General features: G+C 40.5%; 1 protein-coding gene across 6 annotated transcripts in view; it reads left to right on the top strand.

Moving 5' to 3' along the window:
• The window catches only part of LOC126278964 (muscle-specific protein 300 kDa), a 1270985-nt gene that overhangs the window by 857308 nt on the left and 394881 nt on the right, over positions 1 to 18796 (top strand). For all 6 annotated transcript variants that reach the window (XM_049979256.1, XM_049979254.1, XM_049979257.1 and 3 more), the window contains 3 exons: positions 3577 to 3888; positions 4187 to 4386; positions 10634 to 10883. In XM_049979256.1, coding sequence (XP_049835213.1) covers positions 3577 to 3888; positions 4187 to 4386; positions 10634 to 10883 — 762 coding nt within the window. The remainder of the gene's footprint in view (positions 1 to 3576; positions 3889 to 4186; positions 4387 to 10633; positions 10884 to 18796) is intronic.

The raw sequence follows: 18796 nt of genomic DNA, 5'->3' as shown, positions 1-18796 counted from the left end.
ATTTATTTGCAGAAAAGAATTCTACTCATTGCTCGTGTATCAGTTTACGGAGAAGAAACAAATATAGTTAATGCCTGCATATGCTAAATAATTGTGTATTTTCCTTTATAAATATCAAAAAGCTAAAAGACAGAAAACTTAGGAAAACATCTTTCTGCCAAAGAAATAAATATACACTGTCACCTTACCCCATCACTTTACCCCATTGCTATCAACAAAAAGTCTGTTTTTTTTTTGTGCCAGTTGATGTGAAAGATGGAAAAAGTCATTCTTCTCCCACTGCCAAGGTTGCCCATACAGGGGACAAGGAAGGCCCTCTCAACCCCCAAAACCCCACTTCCACCCCAGATCTCAGTAAAAAGAAAAAGTCTAGCAAAGACAGGTGTTTTTCTTTTAAGAAAATGGTTTAAAAATCTTTATTTCACAAGCTTGTAACAGAATTGGAACTAAAACATTTTTATGGCTACTTAAAAGCCATCATTCGTCTTCCAAACTACACACATCAAAAAAAGTTTTGCGTTACCTCAGTTCTGAGAGTTCCGGAACCTGTACAGAAAATTGGAATTGAGATCAACATAAACATCATTTCTGCCCTTTTTATTGCTCATGAAAAGCACACATTGCATGTTGTACCAGTATACAGTGAGACCTTCAGAGGGGGTGGTTCAAATTTCTGTACACACCAGTACCTCTAATACCCAGCAGCACATCCTCTTGTATTGATGCATGCCTGTACTCATCATGGCATCTATGCAGAAGTTCATCAAGGCACTGTTGGTCCAGATTGTCCCACTTCTCAATGGCGATTTGGCGTAGATCCCTCAGAGTGTTGGTGGGTCACGCCATCCATAAACAGCTTTTTTCAATCTACCTCAGGGATGTTCAATATGGTTCATGTTTGGAGAATGTGCTGGCCACTTTAGTTGAGTAATGTCGTTGTCCTGAAGGAAGTCATTCACAAGATGTGCTTGATGGGGGCATGAATTGTCACCCTTGAAGACAAATGCCTCGCCAATATGCTGCCAAAATGGTTGCACTATCAGTTGGAATATGGCATTCAAGTACCGTACAGCCATTACATGGCCTTCTATGACAACCAGTGGAGTATATTGGCCCCAGATAATTCCACCCCAAAACAGCAGGAAACCTCCACTTTTCTGCACTTGCTGGACAGTGTTTTTAAGGTGTTCAGCCTGACTGGGTTACCTCCAAACACATCTCGGATGATTGCCTGGTTGAAGGCATGTGTGACATTCATCGGTGAAGAGAATGTGATGCCAATCCTGAGCGGGTCTGTCAGCATGTGGTTGGGCCATCTGTACCACACTGCATGGTGTCGTGGTTTGCAAAGATGGACCTCACCATGGACGTTGGGAGTGAAGTTGCACATCATGCAGCCATTGCGCACAGTTTGAGTCATAACATGACATCCTGTGGCTGCACAAAAAGCACTACTCAACATGGTGGCATTGCTGTGTGGGCTCCTCCGAACTATAATCTGTAGGTGCAGTCATCCACTGCAGCAGTAGCCCTTGGGCAGCCTGAGCAAGGCATGTCATCGACAGTTCCTGTCTCTCTGTATCTCCTTCATGTCCGAACAACATCGCTTTAGTTCACTCCGAGAGGCCTGGACACTTCCCTGGTTGAGAGCCCTTCACGACATATTGCGGATGCGATCAAACCGTGGTATTGACCATCTAGGCATGGGTGAACTACAGACAACACAATCCGTGTACATTCTTCCTGATGTAATGAATGGAACTGATCAGCTGTTGGACTCCCTCCGTCTAATAGGTGCTGCTCATGCATGGTTGTTTACATCTTTGGGCGGGTTTAGTGACATCTCTGAACAGTTATTGGGACTGTGTCTGTGATACAATGTCCACAGTCAATGTCTGTCTTCAGGAGTTCTGGGAACCAGGGAGATATCAAAAAAAATTTTTGATGTGTGTATTGAAAATACTCCATGCTCCCAGGTCTAGGCCCAACCCCCTCTCCATAAAACTATCGTATGGGTGCCATTGCTATGACATAATTATCAATTCCATAAGTAAGAAAATAATATTCACCTTTGAGTTAATAACAAACGAATGTGGACACAGTGAATAACTACATTTGTTGACTAATTAGATCTGTCCTTCACCTCTTATATATCACAACATGAATAGTCATTAACAACTGTTGGAACAAATACATTCATGTACTGAAGAACTAAAGAAACTGGTACACCTTCAATTATCATGTACTGCCCCTGTGGGCATGCGGAAGTGCTGCAACATGACATGGCAAGAACTAATGTCTGAAGTAGTGCTGGAGGTAAATGACACCATGAATCCTGCAGGGCTGTCTGTAAATCTGTAATAGTACTAGGCGGTGGAGATCTCTTCCGAACAACACATTGCAAGGCATTCCAGATATGCTCAATAATGTTCATGTTTGGTGGCCAGTGGAAGTGTTTAAACTCAGAAGAGTGTTACTGGAGCCAGTCTGTAGCAATTCTGGATGTTTGGGGTGTCACATTGTTCTGCTGGAATTGCCCAAGTCCGTCGGAATGCACAATGGACATGAATGGATGCAGGTGACCAGACAGCCTGCTTACATTTTGTCACCTGTCAGAGTCATGTCTAGACATATCGGGAGTCCCATATCACTCCAGCTGCACAAGCCTCACACCAGTACAGAGCCCCCATCGGTTTGAACAGTGCCCTGCTGACATGCATGGTCCATGGATTCATGAGGTTGCCTCCATACTGTACACATCCATCCGCTCAATACAATTTGAAACAAGACTCATCTGACCAGGCAACATGTATCCAGTCATCAACAGACCAATGTAGGTGTTGATGGGTCCATGAGAGGTGTAAAACTTTGTGTCGTGCAGTCATCAATGGTACACTAGTAGGCCTTTGGCTCCAAAAGCCCATATCAGTGATGTTTTGTTGAATGGTTTGTATGCTGACACTTGTTGATGGCCCAGCATTGAAACCTGCAGCAATTTGCGCAAGAGGTGCACTTCTGTCATGTTGAATGATTCTCTTCAGTTGTCATTGATCCCATTCTTGCAGGATATTTTTCCAGTCGCAGCAGTGTTGGAGATTTGATGTTTTACCGGGTTCTTGATATTCATGGTATACTCAGGAAATGGTCATATGGGAAAATCCTCACTTCATTGCTACCTCAGAGATGCTGTGTCTCATTGCTTTTGTGCCAGCTGTAACACCACATTCAAACTCACTTAAATCGTAATAACCTGCCATTGTAGTAGCAGTAACCGATCTAACAACTTTGCTAGGCACTTGTCTTATATAGGCATTGCCGACCGCAGTGCCATATTCAGCCTGTTTACATATCTCTGTATTTGAATACGCATGCCTATATTAATTTCTTTGGCACTTCAACGTATATAATGACATGTAATTTTTGTAAGTTATTTCCTAAGTACCTGTTGGTGCAAAAAGTACCAAAATTGACAGTATGTGTGTAATTAAACTGTAGTTACATTTGTTGTTGTTTTCACAATTCATTAGTAAGTTTGAGTTTGATGATTTGTTCCTGATTATATGTCAAAATTTGCAGGTATTTGAAGTAGAGTGCGAGCAAAAATTGAGTCAGTTGCAAGGTGTAGCATCTCTGGGTCAGCAGTTGCCAGGTGGACGTGGCGCTGATGAACTCGATAGTGTTCGCTCTCGATGGTCAGCTGTTCATAATGCTGTTGTTTCTTGGGGTGGCAAGATGGACAAGGTGGTTGAAGCTTGGCAAGAACTTGATGCCCGTGCAAAACCAATCGAACAGTGGTTACAAAAGGCTGAGAAGGGAGTGCTTCACACTGAAGTTGACGTTGTAACACCAGAAGCTGACAGACTTGAAAACCAACTAGCAGAGCTGAAGGTACATGTTGTCACAGAGTAATTACTCTGTAATTAAAATAAAGTAAAACAAAATGTAGAATCCCGATGTTAATACGTGACCAAATGTAAATCAAACTTTCCATTGTTATTTATTGTTGTCATAATTAACATTTGCCCCACATCTTGATCACATTGTAAAGTCATCACATTAGTAATATACTTACTAATAGTATTTATAGAATGTTAATTCTGTCTAGTCTGCCTTAATTTGAGGGACTGTAAACTTTGAAAATGCAAGTAAATTTTAGTGGAAAACATGTTTTGCTTGTATTTTTCAGGCTCTGAACAAGGAAATCTCTGAGAATCAAGCACAGTTGATCGTTCTCACACAAATGACTGATAGTGTTGCACAAGGGCTTTCACTAGAAGGTGCCTCTGCCCTGAAAGGTCGTGTAGCAGAAATGAAAGCAAAAATCACAATCCTGGGAGATAATGCAAGACAAAAAATCAATGTGTTATCTGATGTTATACTTGCAAGGTGAGGTTTTATAAGAGTATGCTCTGTGTTACTGATTCACCAAATGAGGTGATGAAGTGGCTAATACACTAAAATAATGTTTGGCAATATTTGACTTCTTATCAGCATCTGGCCATCTTCCATTTGGTTCCCCATGTTTTCTCTAAATGGTATTAGATTAATGAGGTACTTACAAAGAAGCATAGTCATTTTTCTGCTTCATTCTTGTCCATCTGAATGTGAGGTAGTGCTCCATTGTTAATACGTTGATGTCATTAGAAAGCAAAAGCTGATCTTTATTCTTCTTTATCCAGTTACTAAAAAAATGAAAAGATAAGTAGAGAAAACAGTCAGGAATAACTATCCTACATCAACAGTGATTTGTGATTGCTGTCAGAACAAGAGTGATTCTGTTAATAAATTGAAAATTCCATATAGTAAATGACTACATGTTAGTAAAACAATAGGATTGGCCAAGAATAAAAAGAAGACATGGTGTAACGAAGTGTGTGAACAAGCACTAGAACAGAGAGCTCAGAAATGGAGGAAGTGGAGATGCTGAAAAAAAGAATAACACCTAGAATGTTTCAGAAAACAAAAAAAAGAAACATTAAAAGTAACTTGGTAAATCAAAAGAATCTTTCAAAAAAATCTCAGCTTATAAAAGCACAAGAAAATTTCACCAAAAATAGTACTAGTAGTTTTACCAAACTTTAAAACACCAATTTTAAAGTGTATCAACCACCAAGTATGTGTCCTCTCTGTTAGCTGAGTGGTTAGTGTGTCTGATTCCCATGCAGTGGGCCTGTGTCCGATTCCTGGCCAAGTTGACCATTTTCTCCAATCAGAAATTGGGTGTTGTATTGTCCTCATTATCATTTCATCATTATCAGCACATAAGTTGCCTAACATGGTATCAGCTGGAAAGATTTGTAACTTGGTGTCGAATTTCCTCAGGTGGGGGACTCTCGGTCATCAGTCTCAAAGATGAAAATGGCAAAATAAGATTAAATCAATGAAAATTCTGAAATGTTAGCAAAAACTTTTCACAAGCTCTTAAACTGTACAGTTCCAGTGGTTAAATTAAACAATGGAAAATCCAGGATGGAATGTAACAATATTACAGGAGGAAAGTTGCTACTCACCATATAGTGGAGATGCTGAGTCGCGATAGGCGCAACAAAAAGATTCACACAATTATAGCTCTTGGCCATTAAGGCCTTTGTCAGCAATAGACACACATACACACACGCACACACACTCTCACAGCAACACAACTTACACAAGTCTGCAGTCTCAGACAACTGAAACCACACTGCGAGCAGCAGCACCAGTGCATGATGGGAGTGGCAACTGGGTGGGAGTAAGGAGGAGGTGGGGGCGGGGAGGGGGAGGGACATTATGGTGGGGGTGGCAGACAGTGAAGTGTTGCAGTTTAGACGGAGGGTCTCACTGAAGCCTTCACTGACTAATTATCCTCCCAACCTTGGACGAAAACAGATCTTTCCAGTCTCCCACCACCTCCCAAAGTCCCACAGTCCTGCCACAGAGGAGCATTCCCCTCGTAATTCAGTACCATCCAGGACTGGAGCAACTGAATTACATTCTCCACCAGGGTTTTGATTACCTCTCGCTGTGCCTTGAAATGAGAAATGTCCTGCCCACTATCCTTTCCACCCCTCCTACAGTGGTATTCCGCCGTCCACCGAACCTACACAATATCCTCGTCCATCCTTACACAACCCCTGCTTCCAATCCCTCACCCCTGTAGTAAACCTAGATGCAAGACCTGTCCTTTACATCCTCCTACCACCACCTACTCCAGGCTGGTCACTAACATCACCTATCCCATCAAACGCAGGGCTACCTGTCAAACCAGTCGTGATTTGCAAGCTAAGCTGCAACCACTGTGCTGCATTCTGTGTAGGCAAGACAACCAACAAGCTGTCTGTCCACATGAATGGCCACCGACAAACTGTGGCCAAAAAAAACAAGTGGACCACCCTGTTGTTGAACACGCTGCCAAACATGAAATCCCTCATCTCAATGATTACACCACAGCCTGTGCCATATGGATCCTTCCCACCAACACCAGCTTTTCTGAATTGTCCAGGTGGGAACTTTCCCTGCAATACATCCTACATTTCCGTAACGCTCCTGGCCTCAACCTTTGTTATTCACTGTCCTCACCCATCCAGTCGCCTCCCTGTTTCCATTCCACCACTACCGTCATTTCACCGCCATATCCAGTCTTTTAATTTACTTTATTTTTCTCTCCTTTCCACTATTTATGCCCCCTCCCCCCAATCCCCACCTTCTCTCCTGCCCTCTGTCTAAACTGCAGTACTTCACTGTCCCAGTTGCCACTTCCATCATGCACTGGTGCTGCTGCTCACAGTGTGGTTTCAGTTGTCCGAGACTGCAGACGTGTGTGCAAGTTGCATTTGCGTGAGTGTATGTGTGCGAGTGTGAATGTGTGTCTATTGCTGACAAAGGCATTAATGACCGAAAGCTATAATTGTATGGATCTTTTTGTTGTGCCTATTGTGACTCAGCATCTCCACTATATGGTGAGTAGCAACTTTCCTCCTATAATATTGTTATGTTTCATTCTGGATTTTCCATTGTTTAATTTAACTGCTGGAACTGTACAGTTTAAGAGCCTGTCAAAAGATTTTGCTAATATTTCAGAATTTTCCTTGATTTAATCCTATTGTTACATCAGTTAAATTAGAATATTTTCCACTACTGGTATCATATAAACTTTAGGAAGATTTATCGTCAACAGAGTTAGAAATTCATGAAGCCATCAAAACACTCAAAAACAGCTAAGCAAGAGGTAAAGACTTCGTTACAGCAGAGTCATTGAAATGGTCAGAACTAGGGATGAAAAGGGAGACAGTGTATCAGCAGTTAAGGGGAAATGTACGTTCTAACAGTTGCAGATAAAATATTATCAAGAACAGGAGCTAGTGGGGACCAAGGCCAAGGATACTGTGTGACTAAAGAATGTACTGGAAAAACACTTCATATCTTTGCAGTTAGGAGAAACTGGTGTTGGGATGGAGGGTCAAGAGAGCACAGGTTGTGAAGCAACTAATAAGTCAATCATAATGAAAACAGTGGCACACTCTGCCACCTGGTGATCTACCATGGCCATGGTAACAGTTTGGCAGTAACTATTATGTTGAGTGGACAGCTGCTCGTTAGTTTTTTTCACATAAGACACATGGTGTAGTGGAGTTGATATATGATTCGGCTGGATTAGAATGTTCAAGTTTCCACTTGGATCTTTCACATGGATATCATCCATGCAGCAATGGATTCAAAATAGAAATTTCACAAGAACAAACCATACCAGTTTGTAGATTAGGTGGGTGGCCAGAATATAACTTTTGGTGAAATGGGAAGGATTTTGCCAAGGATGCTCTTCATTTCAGAGTACAATGAAAGATAGTTAAAGCAGGTAGAAGATGTGGTTCAACTGTTTCAGTCTAGGTAAACAGGGGATGCATCTTTACAAGCTGATTAATGAGTGTGATTAGGACAATATGGTAGATGGGATCTGTTTGTAGACCGATCGAGGTTGGTTATTGCTTTCTGTGTCTTGGCTTCCTGGGTGAAGGTTTTCCCATCACTATGTATGTGTACTCCGCAGGTTACAAGACTGTAAGTACTGTGCAAGGGAGATCTCCTTGTGTGGAAGGGATGGCATCTATGAAAGTGGAGATATTGCTGGTAGCTGATAGGTTTGACATGGATGGAGTGTTTGATAGAATGAACGGAAAGGCTGAGTTTGTAATCCAGGAAGATGGCATGTTGAGTTGAATTGGTTCGAGTGAAATGGTTGGGAAAGAAAATGTTAAACATACATTTGATTGCTTTGGTTCCAAAATATAATCCTAATTACAGGTACTGTTTTTTAAACAAGTCATCTTCAGATCCAAAAATCAGGCGAAGAAGAAAATCCCTATTTGTAAATGGTCATAAATAGGGATAATTTAAAAGAATTAAAAGTCAACATACAATAAAAAACTAGTTACAACAGATAAAATGTCCCAAGTACTGTAAGCATGTGCTTTATCATCACTGCTACTGTCTGTGACTATATACTACCTTCAAAAGGAGGCACCTATGTATCTGCTAGAGAGAGAGCAAAGGCTAGCATAGTTCTATGATGAAATTTATTGCATAATGAAGTTGCAGATGTGGTCAAAGAATAGATCTAAGAAGATTACTTAGAAATGAGAATTATTGTTTGTAAACAAAACAAATATATGTTTAAGTGAACATTCAGAGCTCATGTTCCACAACATGACTATGTCAAACATTATATATTAAAAATAAAAGTTGAATTTGTGGAGGAATGGGGCAGATTGTCTTGCTTTTGTTCTAGATGATGAAGACACTGACTTATTTTACCTTTTGACTCATTTTTGTAGTGGATTCGCAAAAGAATGAAAATACAACCCAGGATTTTACTAAATCTTGACACTGATGAAGATTATTGTTCTGATTGAAATCCACAATATAAAATATTTTTATCAAAAAACCTACAGTTAATTAAAGATAATCTTTATTCCAGAATTCAAAATTTTAGCATCATGTTTAAATAGATTGCCTCAATTGCACATGTGAGATTAACTAAATTTTGTCCACCCCCCCCCCCTCCCCCCCCACACACACACACAGAGAAAGAAAGAGAGAGAGAGAGAGGGGGGGGGGGAGGAGGGGCTGTGTGTGCAAACTTGCATTTGTAGCAATTGTATACTCAGAGAAAGTATTTGACAACATTGACTGGAATACACTGAAATTCTGGAGGTCATGGGGGTAAAATACAGCGAAAGGCTATTTAGAACTTGCACAGAACCCAGATGACAGTTGTAAGAATCGAGGAGTGTGGAAGGGAAGGAGTGGTTGAGAAGGGAGTGAGACAGGTTGTAGCCTATCCCTGATGTTATTCAATCTGTACACTGAGCAAGCAGTAAAGGAAACCAAAGGTAAATTTGGGGTAGGAATTGAAGTCCAGGGAGATGGAATAAAAGCTTTGAGGTTTGTCAATGACACTGTAATTCTGTAAGAGACAGCAAAGGACTTGGAAGGGCAGTTGTATGGAATGGATAGTGCTTTGAAAGGAAAATATAAAATGAACATTGAAAAAAGCAAAATAAGGACAATGGAATGTAGTCGAATTAAATCAAGTGATGCTAAGGGAATTAGATTAGGAAACAAGACATTTAGAGTAGTAAATGATTTTTGTTAGGCAGCAAAATAACTGATGATGGCTGAAGAGGAGAAGGTATAAAATGTAAACTGGCAGTGGGAAGAAAAGTATTTCAGAAGAAGAGAAATTTATTAACATCGTATGTAGATTTAAGGGTTATGAAGTCTTCCTTGAATTTATAAGAGTGTAGCAATGTATAGAAGTGAAACGTGGATGATGAGTGGTTTGGACAAGAAGAGAAGCTTTTGAGAGTGGTGCTACCAAAGGATGCTGAAGATTAGGTGGGTAGATTACATAACTAATTGAGGAGATTCTGAACAGAAATGGGGGGAAACAAAATTTCTGGAACAACTGGACGAGAAGAAGGGATTGGGTGACAAGACACATTCTGCGACATCAAGGGATCACCTATTTAGCATGGGGGGTGGGGAGTCCGGTGGTAAAAATTGTAGAGGGAGACCAAGAGATGAAACAGTAAACAGATTCAGAAGAATGTAACATGCAGTACTTGTTTGGAGATTTGGATATGAAGAGACTTGCACAGGATAGAATAGCAAGGCACTAACTGTGGTAGTTCAATTTTGAACATTTTCTACTTTTTCAACTTTTGTCTCACTTGCAAGTTAGTTTCATTTACCTCCAAGGTGTTGTCAACCACCATAGAGTTATCTACATACTCCTAATATCTAACGTGTACACTCATGAAGACCATAAAAATGTACATATGTATTTATAGATTCTGTCATGCAATGCAAACTGAAACTGAAATTCAGTAACATTCTTAGCATGATGAGCATTCTAGAGTTGTAGAGCATATTGATTCTAGATTATGTTGAGAGGCAAGCAGAGCTAGATGCCTACTATGGCTAGTTGTGACATCCCTCTTTCGTTAGTGAAAATGCTTTTTATTGTTTAATTTCTCATGAATTTTCTTTTAGAGTAGAATTACTGGAGTGAAATATATTACATAGTTAAGTGAACCATTTCCTGCACAATTTATACATATATCATTGATTTCTGTTACATCTTTATTGGACATTGCAGACAAGAGCTCCAGGGTAGGATGTCAGACTTCATGCACTGGATAAATGACTTAGAAGCTGGAGCATCTCAGGTTGAGGAAGTCAGTCCTACCAAAATAGAATCCAGCCTGCAGACAGTCCATGCTCTGCTCCAAGAACATTCAGACAGACAACCTACATTTAATTCACTATATTCTGAGGTCAAGAAGATGCCAGAAAGTGAAGCAACAGCAGTGAGTGAGACATACTCGCAACTTAGTACAAAATATCAGGTGAGCTTCGCATGAGAAATTTTAGTTCCTCGTATTCTACCTTAATTTTTTCCTTTTTCTCAAAATCGGAGCAATAATAAAGTTTTTGTTTGTTTGCCTATTTTCATAGTATTCACTTGTGATGGGTTTTGCTACTTTATTCTCTGTTTTCTTCATTATGTGTGACTGTAACTGTATATTTTAATATAAGTGCTGGAACAGTTTCTGTGATTTTCTTTGTTTTGCACAGCTATTTTTAAAATCTCACATGCGTCATCTGGGACAACACTAAGCCATAAATCATAACCTGTCATAGACCCATTCTTTGACATAACAGCAGAGCTTGATCTGGTTATTCTTATCATTTAAAGATAGTGGAGTCATTAACTATTTTATCTAGGCTTAGCCAGAAGTTTTGCCCCACTTAATGTCTTTCACATTTGGCCAAATGTTATATGTGGGAAGGAGAATGTGATATCAAACCATATTTTGAGTTTGAACTCCAGTTCACCTTTCCAAAAGTGTCTCATTGAGTCATTTCTGAGGTTGTAAAAATGGAAGGGCAAAACACATGCCATAGATTCATGCCTACGGTAGCATTACAGGGCTCATACAAGTTCTCAGGTTGCTAAATAGTTGATTTTTTTTTAGATTGTCCAATGTTGTTCATCATACTGTGTAATGTTCTGCAATTGCCTGTAGTAGCTGTTTGTTTAATGGATACGTGATCCAATTACTCAAACAAATGTGATTGAGTAATATTACTATTATTTTGTTGTTATTGTTATTCCTGTGTCAGAAACATCATTTTATACATTTAAATATTACAGTAAATCACAAAATGTAAATTACTATGCTTTTCACCAATACTTTACAACACTGAGAGTGTACTACATTACCTGAAATAGTTTGTTTTCAGTCCAAGATGCAGAATAAGTTGACTATTGGAGCATACATGTCATGGTTTGCTGTTTGTCATACATGCACTTGGTGCTATCAAAAGTGACGTAGCACCATCATTATTGTGGCCTTGAATCTGTCCACTCCTATTCTGTCTGATCCAGTTTTCATTGGAGAATTCCATAACTTTCATCTGTCCTTGTGTGTTGAGAAACTTGGGTTTCCACAACTGTATTTTTTTCTATTCCAGGTGATCAGATAGTTTTTGTGATGTTCACAGGAGCCTTTCTTAAAGTCTGGTCAATGAACTGAAGTCACATGCCTACTTTTAGTGAACAAAGTACTGAACAAAGTACTTACATTAAGAGAATGGGACATTTAAGATAGCCAAGTGCCTTGTTACCAACACGTAGACAACTGCATCATTATCCTAAGGCTGCAGAGGCCTCATTCCATTAAGGAAACCATTTACTAATTTTTCCGCTCCTTATTCACAGACATTTCTTTGTAAATACTACATGGAACTTTCTGGGCAAGTTGATGCATCCTGTTACTTCAAGTAGGCTTCAAACTGGCTCTCTCTAGCCTGCAGTATTGGTGAAGGCCAAATTTGTGTGTTTTTTTGGCATAAGATGATGAGTACCAAATTTTCAACAGAGTAGTAGAGGACCATTGCTGAGGTACGGATAATCTATGATGGACTGTCCACTGTGATACAGCCAATTATCACAGCAAGTTGTTTTGTGTGAAGACCATCAGTTTGCAATTAATGTAGTGCTTCTCAAAACTGAATGCCTTCAAGTCAGATATATTGGCATCTGCAATGTAGAAACAGTGACTAATAAACAAGGGATGATGGTTTTGGGTAGAGAGATACTAAAGGAAGCATATGTCAGCAATGTTGAGATCAGCTAAAACCACTATAATTGAACAAGGCCCCAGGGCCTGATCAAGTTCCTATCAGATTATGTACAAAATATGCAGCAGAGTTAGCTTCTGTTTGAACCATAATGTAATATAATACCCTCAAACAAAAGACTTTGCCTAATAGTTTGAAGAAACCACAGGTCAAATACATCTTTAAGAAGGGTGGCAGAAGGGAGCCACAAAGTTACCATCTAATATCCTTGACTTATATCTGGTGTAGAATCTTGGAACATTTTCCGAGCTCATACGTAATGTGATATCGTGAACAGAACAGGTTCATCACTGTGGTTATCTTGAATGGAGAGTTATCAACAGATGCAGAAGTAACTCCAAGCTTGCCAAGGGAAAGTGTGTTGGAATCTTTACTGTGCATGTTGTATATTAATGACCTGGCAACCAATGTTAATAGTAATCCCTGAGTTTTCTAATACAATGGAGTTATCTGCAACTGGTAAAAAGCTCCCCAAAACATCACTAAGATCATAAGATTTCAAAGCAGTGGAAAGATTGGCAGCTTGCTGTAAATGTTCAGAAATATAAAATTATGCATGTAACAAAATGGGAAAACATTGTATCATATGACTACAATATAAGTGATACATATTAGGAATCAGTGAACTCATTCAAATACCAGGATGTAAGAAATTGTGAGGAATGTCATCTGGAATGATTACATAGGCTCAGTCAAAGGTAAATCAGGTGGCAGTTTAAAGTTCATTCATAGGATACTGGTTAATGGAATCAGTTTGTAAGGGAGATTTCCCCATAAACCATTTGTGATACATACTGTAACATAGTTCAAGTTTGGGAGATCCATACCAAATAAACAAACACTGTATATTGAAGTATACGTTCAAGGGCAACAGAATGGTCACAAATTTGTATGATCCATGGGTTAGCTGTGCAACTTTAAAATATGTGACAAAGCTGACGATACAGTTGATGATCCCGCCAAATGTGAGGTACACAGTGTTATCTGCTTTTTAAATGCATAAAAAGTTTGACTCATCGAAATTCATAGAGAGATAACTGTGGTTTATGGTAATGTGTTGACTGGAGGATCAATTCGATAGTGGTGTATCATCTTTAATGACGGATGAAAAAATGTTCATGATGAAGATCGCTTGGAAGGTGCACTGTGTTATCTGCTTTTTAAATGCATAAAAAGTTTGACTCATCGAAATTTATAGAGAGATAACTGAGGTTTAGGGTAATGTGATGACTGGAGGATCAGTTAGGTAGTGGTGTATCACCTTTAATGATGGATGAAAAAATGTTCATGGTGAAGATCGCTCGGAATGGCCCACAGTGGTGACTGAAGGACTCAAAGCAAGGACTGAAACAAATATTAAAGAAGATAGGCATTTCACAATTAGTGAACTGCAGTGGCCTGTTGTCAGATGCTTTAACAATTTCACTGTGTCATTAAAAACAAGTGATATGGAATGCAAACTAGTAGAGTCATCCTCCTTCATGACAGTAAACATTCACATACAGCAGGAAGTGATCACGAACTTAAGAAGCCACCAATCAGTGGTTCAACAACTTGGCAGCAACGGAGTATGCAGAAGGCATAGGAAAGCTAGTAAAACGATATGACAAGTGCCTAAAGTTAAACAGTGACTATGTAGAAAAGTAGCTTGGGTATCAAATTGTATGTGGAGTACACTTATGTTTGATTATATCAAATAAAAATTTATGTAGAAAAAAATGTTCTTTAGTTTCTGAATGACCAATATACATTGTACAGTGGGAAGTATCCCCTGCCATGCACTTCACAGTGGTTTGCATAGTATGCGTATGGATTTAGATGAAACATATTCTGATATTGATGATATTTGGTTTCTGGGATGCTCAACTAAATGGTTACCAGTGTCATACAAATGCCCAGTCTTTTCACTGTCCAGTCTCACCACTTTCCTGAATGATGATAAAATGATGAGGTCAACACAAATATGCAGTCCTCAGGTGGAGAAAATCCCCTACCTGACTGGGAGTCGAACCCAGGATCCCAAGATTCAGAGGCAGCAACTGTAGCCACTATACCATGAGCTGTGGACAAATGTATGCTGAGAGTGTTTCTTTCTTCCTGGTTTCTTCTTCAGTTTTCGCGAAATCCATGCTTATGTATTGCCTTTCCATTCAGGAGTAACTAATGAATGGTCCAGTTTGCACTGAATTAACAATGGTCTTTTTTGGGTTATTATTGAAAGGCTTTAGTAGTCTCCATGCTTTGTAATGTCTCTCTTGAAATATAGGCCTTCAATTGTCCTGATCCAGAGATCTAATTTTTGTGCACTTAAGTTTGAAGTGAGGTAATTTGCAGCTTTCATAGTTTCTTCGAACAGGGATTTATATTCCCTAAGCTAGATAGTTATATTTGAGGTGCGGTGTGAGATATATGACGACCATCACCCTAACATTACAGGCATTCTGGAGCAATATTCCACAGCTGCGGTGATATGTAATAAGATTATGGTGCTGGATCTGTGATGGATACTGCAGCATCCAACATCCAAAATGCAACTAGGCCAGCCACATATACTGAAAGTATATCTCCTGTGGAAGATGAGACTCTGGAGTCTCAGGGCTGCAAACAATGTTCATTTGGGCTGTGTAATTAATATTGGGCTGTAGATGTACTTCACACGTTATGTGTTATGATTTTACAGTTGGATAATAGATTAGGTTTATATCCCTCTCGCTGTTTCCCACCATTGAAGTATGCTAGTAGTTTGGTCTTCTGTATGTGTGTAAGTAGTTTTACTTCTGCCCATTCCTGCTGCACAATAGTAGTCATGCCGTGAGTGTTATAACTCCAGATACTACTGTTGTAGTTGCAATCACTGATGATTATCTACATGTGCCGATTCTGGAAATTGAAGGTTTCTTAGTCATAAATTGAGTCCTTAGTGATTTACTTAAAGATCGTAGGAACTTCAATGGTATTATCTTCTGTGAAGGCTGAGGATAGAATATGACCATCAGGATGAATGAAGATGGTACTTCCATATGTATGGCAAAGTCTCTCAATAACTAGCAGCATTACATTTATTTTTCATTGATGCATTTTATTACTTTCATGTTTCTGCTATGTATACTGATCAGCCAGAACATTGTGACCACTTATCTAATAGCTGGTATGTCCACCATTTGTACGGATAACAGTGGTGATGCATAGTGGCATGGAAGCAGTGAGACCTTGGTAGGTCACTGGAGGGCGTTAGCACCACATCTACACACACACAAACAAGTCATCTAATTCCCGTAAATTCTGGGGAGGGGGCAATGAGCTCTAATACCACGTTCAGTGACATCCCAGATACACTACTAGTCATTAAAATTGCTACACCAAGAAGAAATGCAGATGATGAACGGGTATTCATTGGACAGATATATTATACTAGAACTGACATGTGGTTACATTTTCACACAATTTGCTTGCATAGATCCTGAGAAATCAGTACCCAGAACAACCACCTCTGGCCGCAGTAACGGCCATGATATGCCTGGGCATTGAGTCAGACAGAGCTTGGATGGTGTGTACAGGTACAGCTGCCCATGCAGCTTCAACACAATAGCACAGTTCATGAAGAGTAGTGACTGGCGTATTGTGATGAGGCAGTTGCTCGGTCACCATTGACCAGACTTTTCAGTTGGTAAGAGGTCTGGAGAATGTGCTGGCCAGGCCAGCAGTCGAACATTTTCTGTATCCAGAAAGGCCCCTACAGGACCTGCAACATGCGGTCGTACATTATCCTGCTGAAATGTAGGGTTTCGCAGTGATCGAATGAAGGATAGAGCCACGGGTCGTAACACATCTGAAATGTAACGTCCACTGTTCAAAGTGCCGTCAATGCAAACAAGTGGTGACCGAGATGTGTAACCAATGGCACCCCATACCATCATGCCGGGCGATATGGCAGTACAGCGATGACGAATACATGCTTCCGATGTGTGTTCACCGCGATGTCCCCAAACATGGATGCAACCATCATGATGCTGTAAGCAGAACCTGGATTCATCTGAAAAAAATGACGTTTTGCCATTTGTGCACCCAGGATCGTCATTGAGTACACCATCGCAGGCGCTGTTGGGATCCAGCACAGTGTTCCGTATTACCCTCCTGAACCCAATGATTCCATATTCTGCTAACAGTCTTTGGATCTCGACCAATGCAAGCAGCAATGTCGCAATACGATAAACCGCAATCGCGATAGGCTACAATCCGACCTTTATCAAAGTCGGAAACATGATGGTATGCATTTCTCCTTCTTACACGAGGCATCACAACAACGTTTCATGAGGCAATGCCGGTCAACTGCTGTTTGTGTATGAGGAATCAGTTGGAAACTTTCTTCATGTCAGCATGTTGTAGGTGTCGCCACCGGCGCCAATCTTGTGTGAATACTCTGAAAAGCTAATCATTTGCATATCACAGCATCTTCTTCCCATCGGTTAAATTTAGTGTCTGTAGCACGTCATCTTTGTGGTGTAGCAATTTTAATGGCCAGTAGTGTATGCTCGATTTGAGTTCAGATCTGGCCAGCTGGGGAGCCAGCACATAAATGGGAACTTGCTAGTGTTCTTCAAATGACTGCATCACATTCCTGGTCTTGTGACATGGTTAGAGGTCTGCGCGGATAAGAAAAGTGCAATGCGCATCCGCAAGGTCCTAATCCGCAACCGCATATATTTAAGTTTTGAATGAGTAATTAATAGTAATAGACAGTAGTACTTAGAATTATCATATGTAATGACATAGTTATTGTCATGGTGCCATTTCTGCGACAACATGAAATTACAATAAAATGAACAACCTTAGTTGCTTACAACGTTGACATACGCCAACGGGGACAGATGAAAATGTGAGCCCTGACCGGGACTCGAACCCTGGATCTTCTGCTTACATGGCAGACGCTCTAACCATCTGATGAGAGACAGTGGGCAGCTTTGCCACCCAGAGAGCACTTCACAGGCCACACAAAAGACACGGTCACGGAAACGGATTAGGCGTAGGTCTCTTGGGTACAGCTACGTCGGTTATAGCCAGGGACTGAGGACAACAGACATCCGTTCTACCCGGGCCCTGCAAGATTCCAAGAATGTCAACAGACTTGAAGTTTTCAACTAATACTGCAACATACGTCCTGGGCAGATGCCTTGCTCATTATCGGCAGATGACCCGCGGATATTCGCACCGGTCACGATTTTATCCGCCAAGTAACAAATACCGCGGATATATCCGCATCCGCGCAGACCTCTAGACATGGTGCATTATCTTGTTGAAAAATGCCACTGCAATTGGGAAATAGGGTTGTCATGAAGGGGTGTATGTAGTTGCTACCAGTTTACAATACTCCTTGGCTGTCATGGTGCCTTGCATTAGTTCTACTCGACCAATGGAAGCCGATGTGAATGTTCCCCAGAGCATAATGGAGCCACCACCAGACTGTCTCCATCCTGCAGTACAGGTATCAAGTAGCTGTTCCCCTGGAAGATGACCGATTCACACCCTCCCATTGCCAACATGATGAAGGTGTCGAGAATGTCTGGTGCTGATGGTTATATGCTCATTTCACTCATAGTTGCCGATGTCATTGTGTTAACATTGGCACATGCATTGGTCATCAGCTGTGGAGGCCCATTGTTAGGAGTGTTTGGTGCACAGTATGTTCAGACACACTTGTATGCTGCCCAGCATTAAAGTCTGTTGTTAGTTCCACCAGAGTTTGCTGCCTGTCCTGTTTTACCAGTCTGCCTAGCCTAGGACCTCCGACATCTGTAATGAGTTTTGGCCGCCCAGTCACATGATGTCTGGACATGGTTTAACCTTCGTTTCGTCACATACTCACCACAGTGCTCCTTGAACACCCGACAAGTCGTGCAATTTCTGAAATACTCATGCCAAGCTGGTGGACCAGCCAGCCTGTATGTGGTTTTTCAGCATTTCACACATCCACTTGGGTGAATACCAGGCTGGTACCCACACCCTGCCTCAGATAGACATGTAAACATTTAGAAAACATTCTTACACTTTAACATGGGATTCACTCTAGACAGAAGCAGAAGAAGAAGAAGAAGAAGCAGAAGCAGAAGCAATATAA

This window comes from Schistocerca gregaria, chromosome 6, assembly GCF_023897955.1.
Source record: "Schistocerca gregaria isolate iqSchGreg1 chromosome 6, iqSchGreg1.2, whole genome shotgun sequence".
NCBI lineage: Eukaryota > Metazoa > Arthropoda > Insecta > Orthoptera > Acrididae > Schistocerca > Schistocerca gregaria.
Note: the sequence above shows the minus strand (reverse complement) of the source record. Positions and strands in the feature narration are given on the sequence as shown.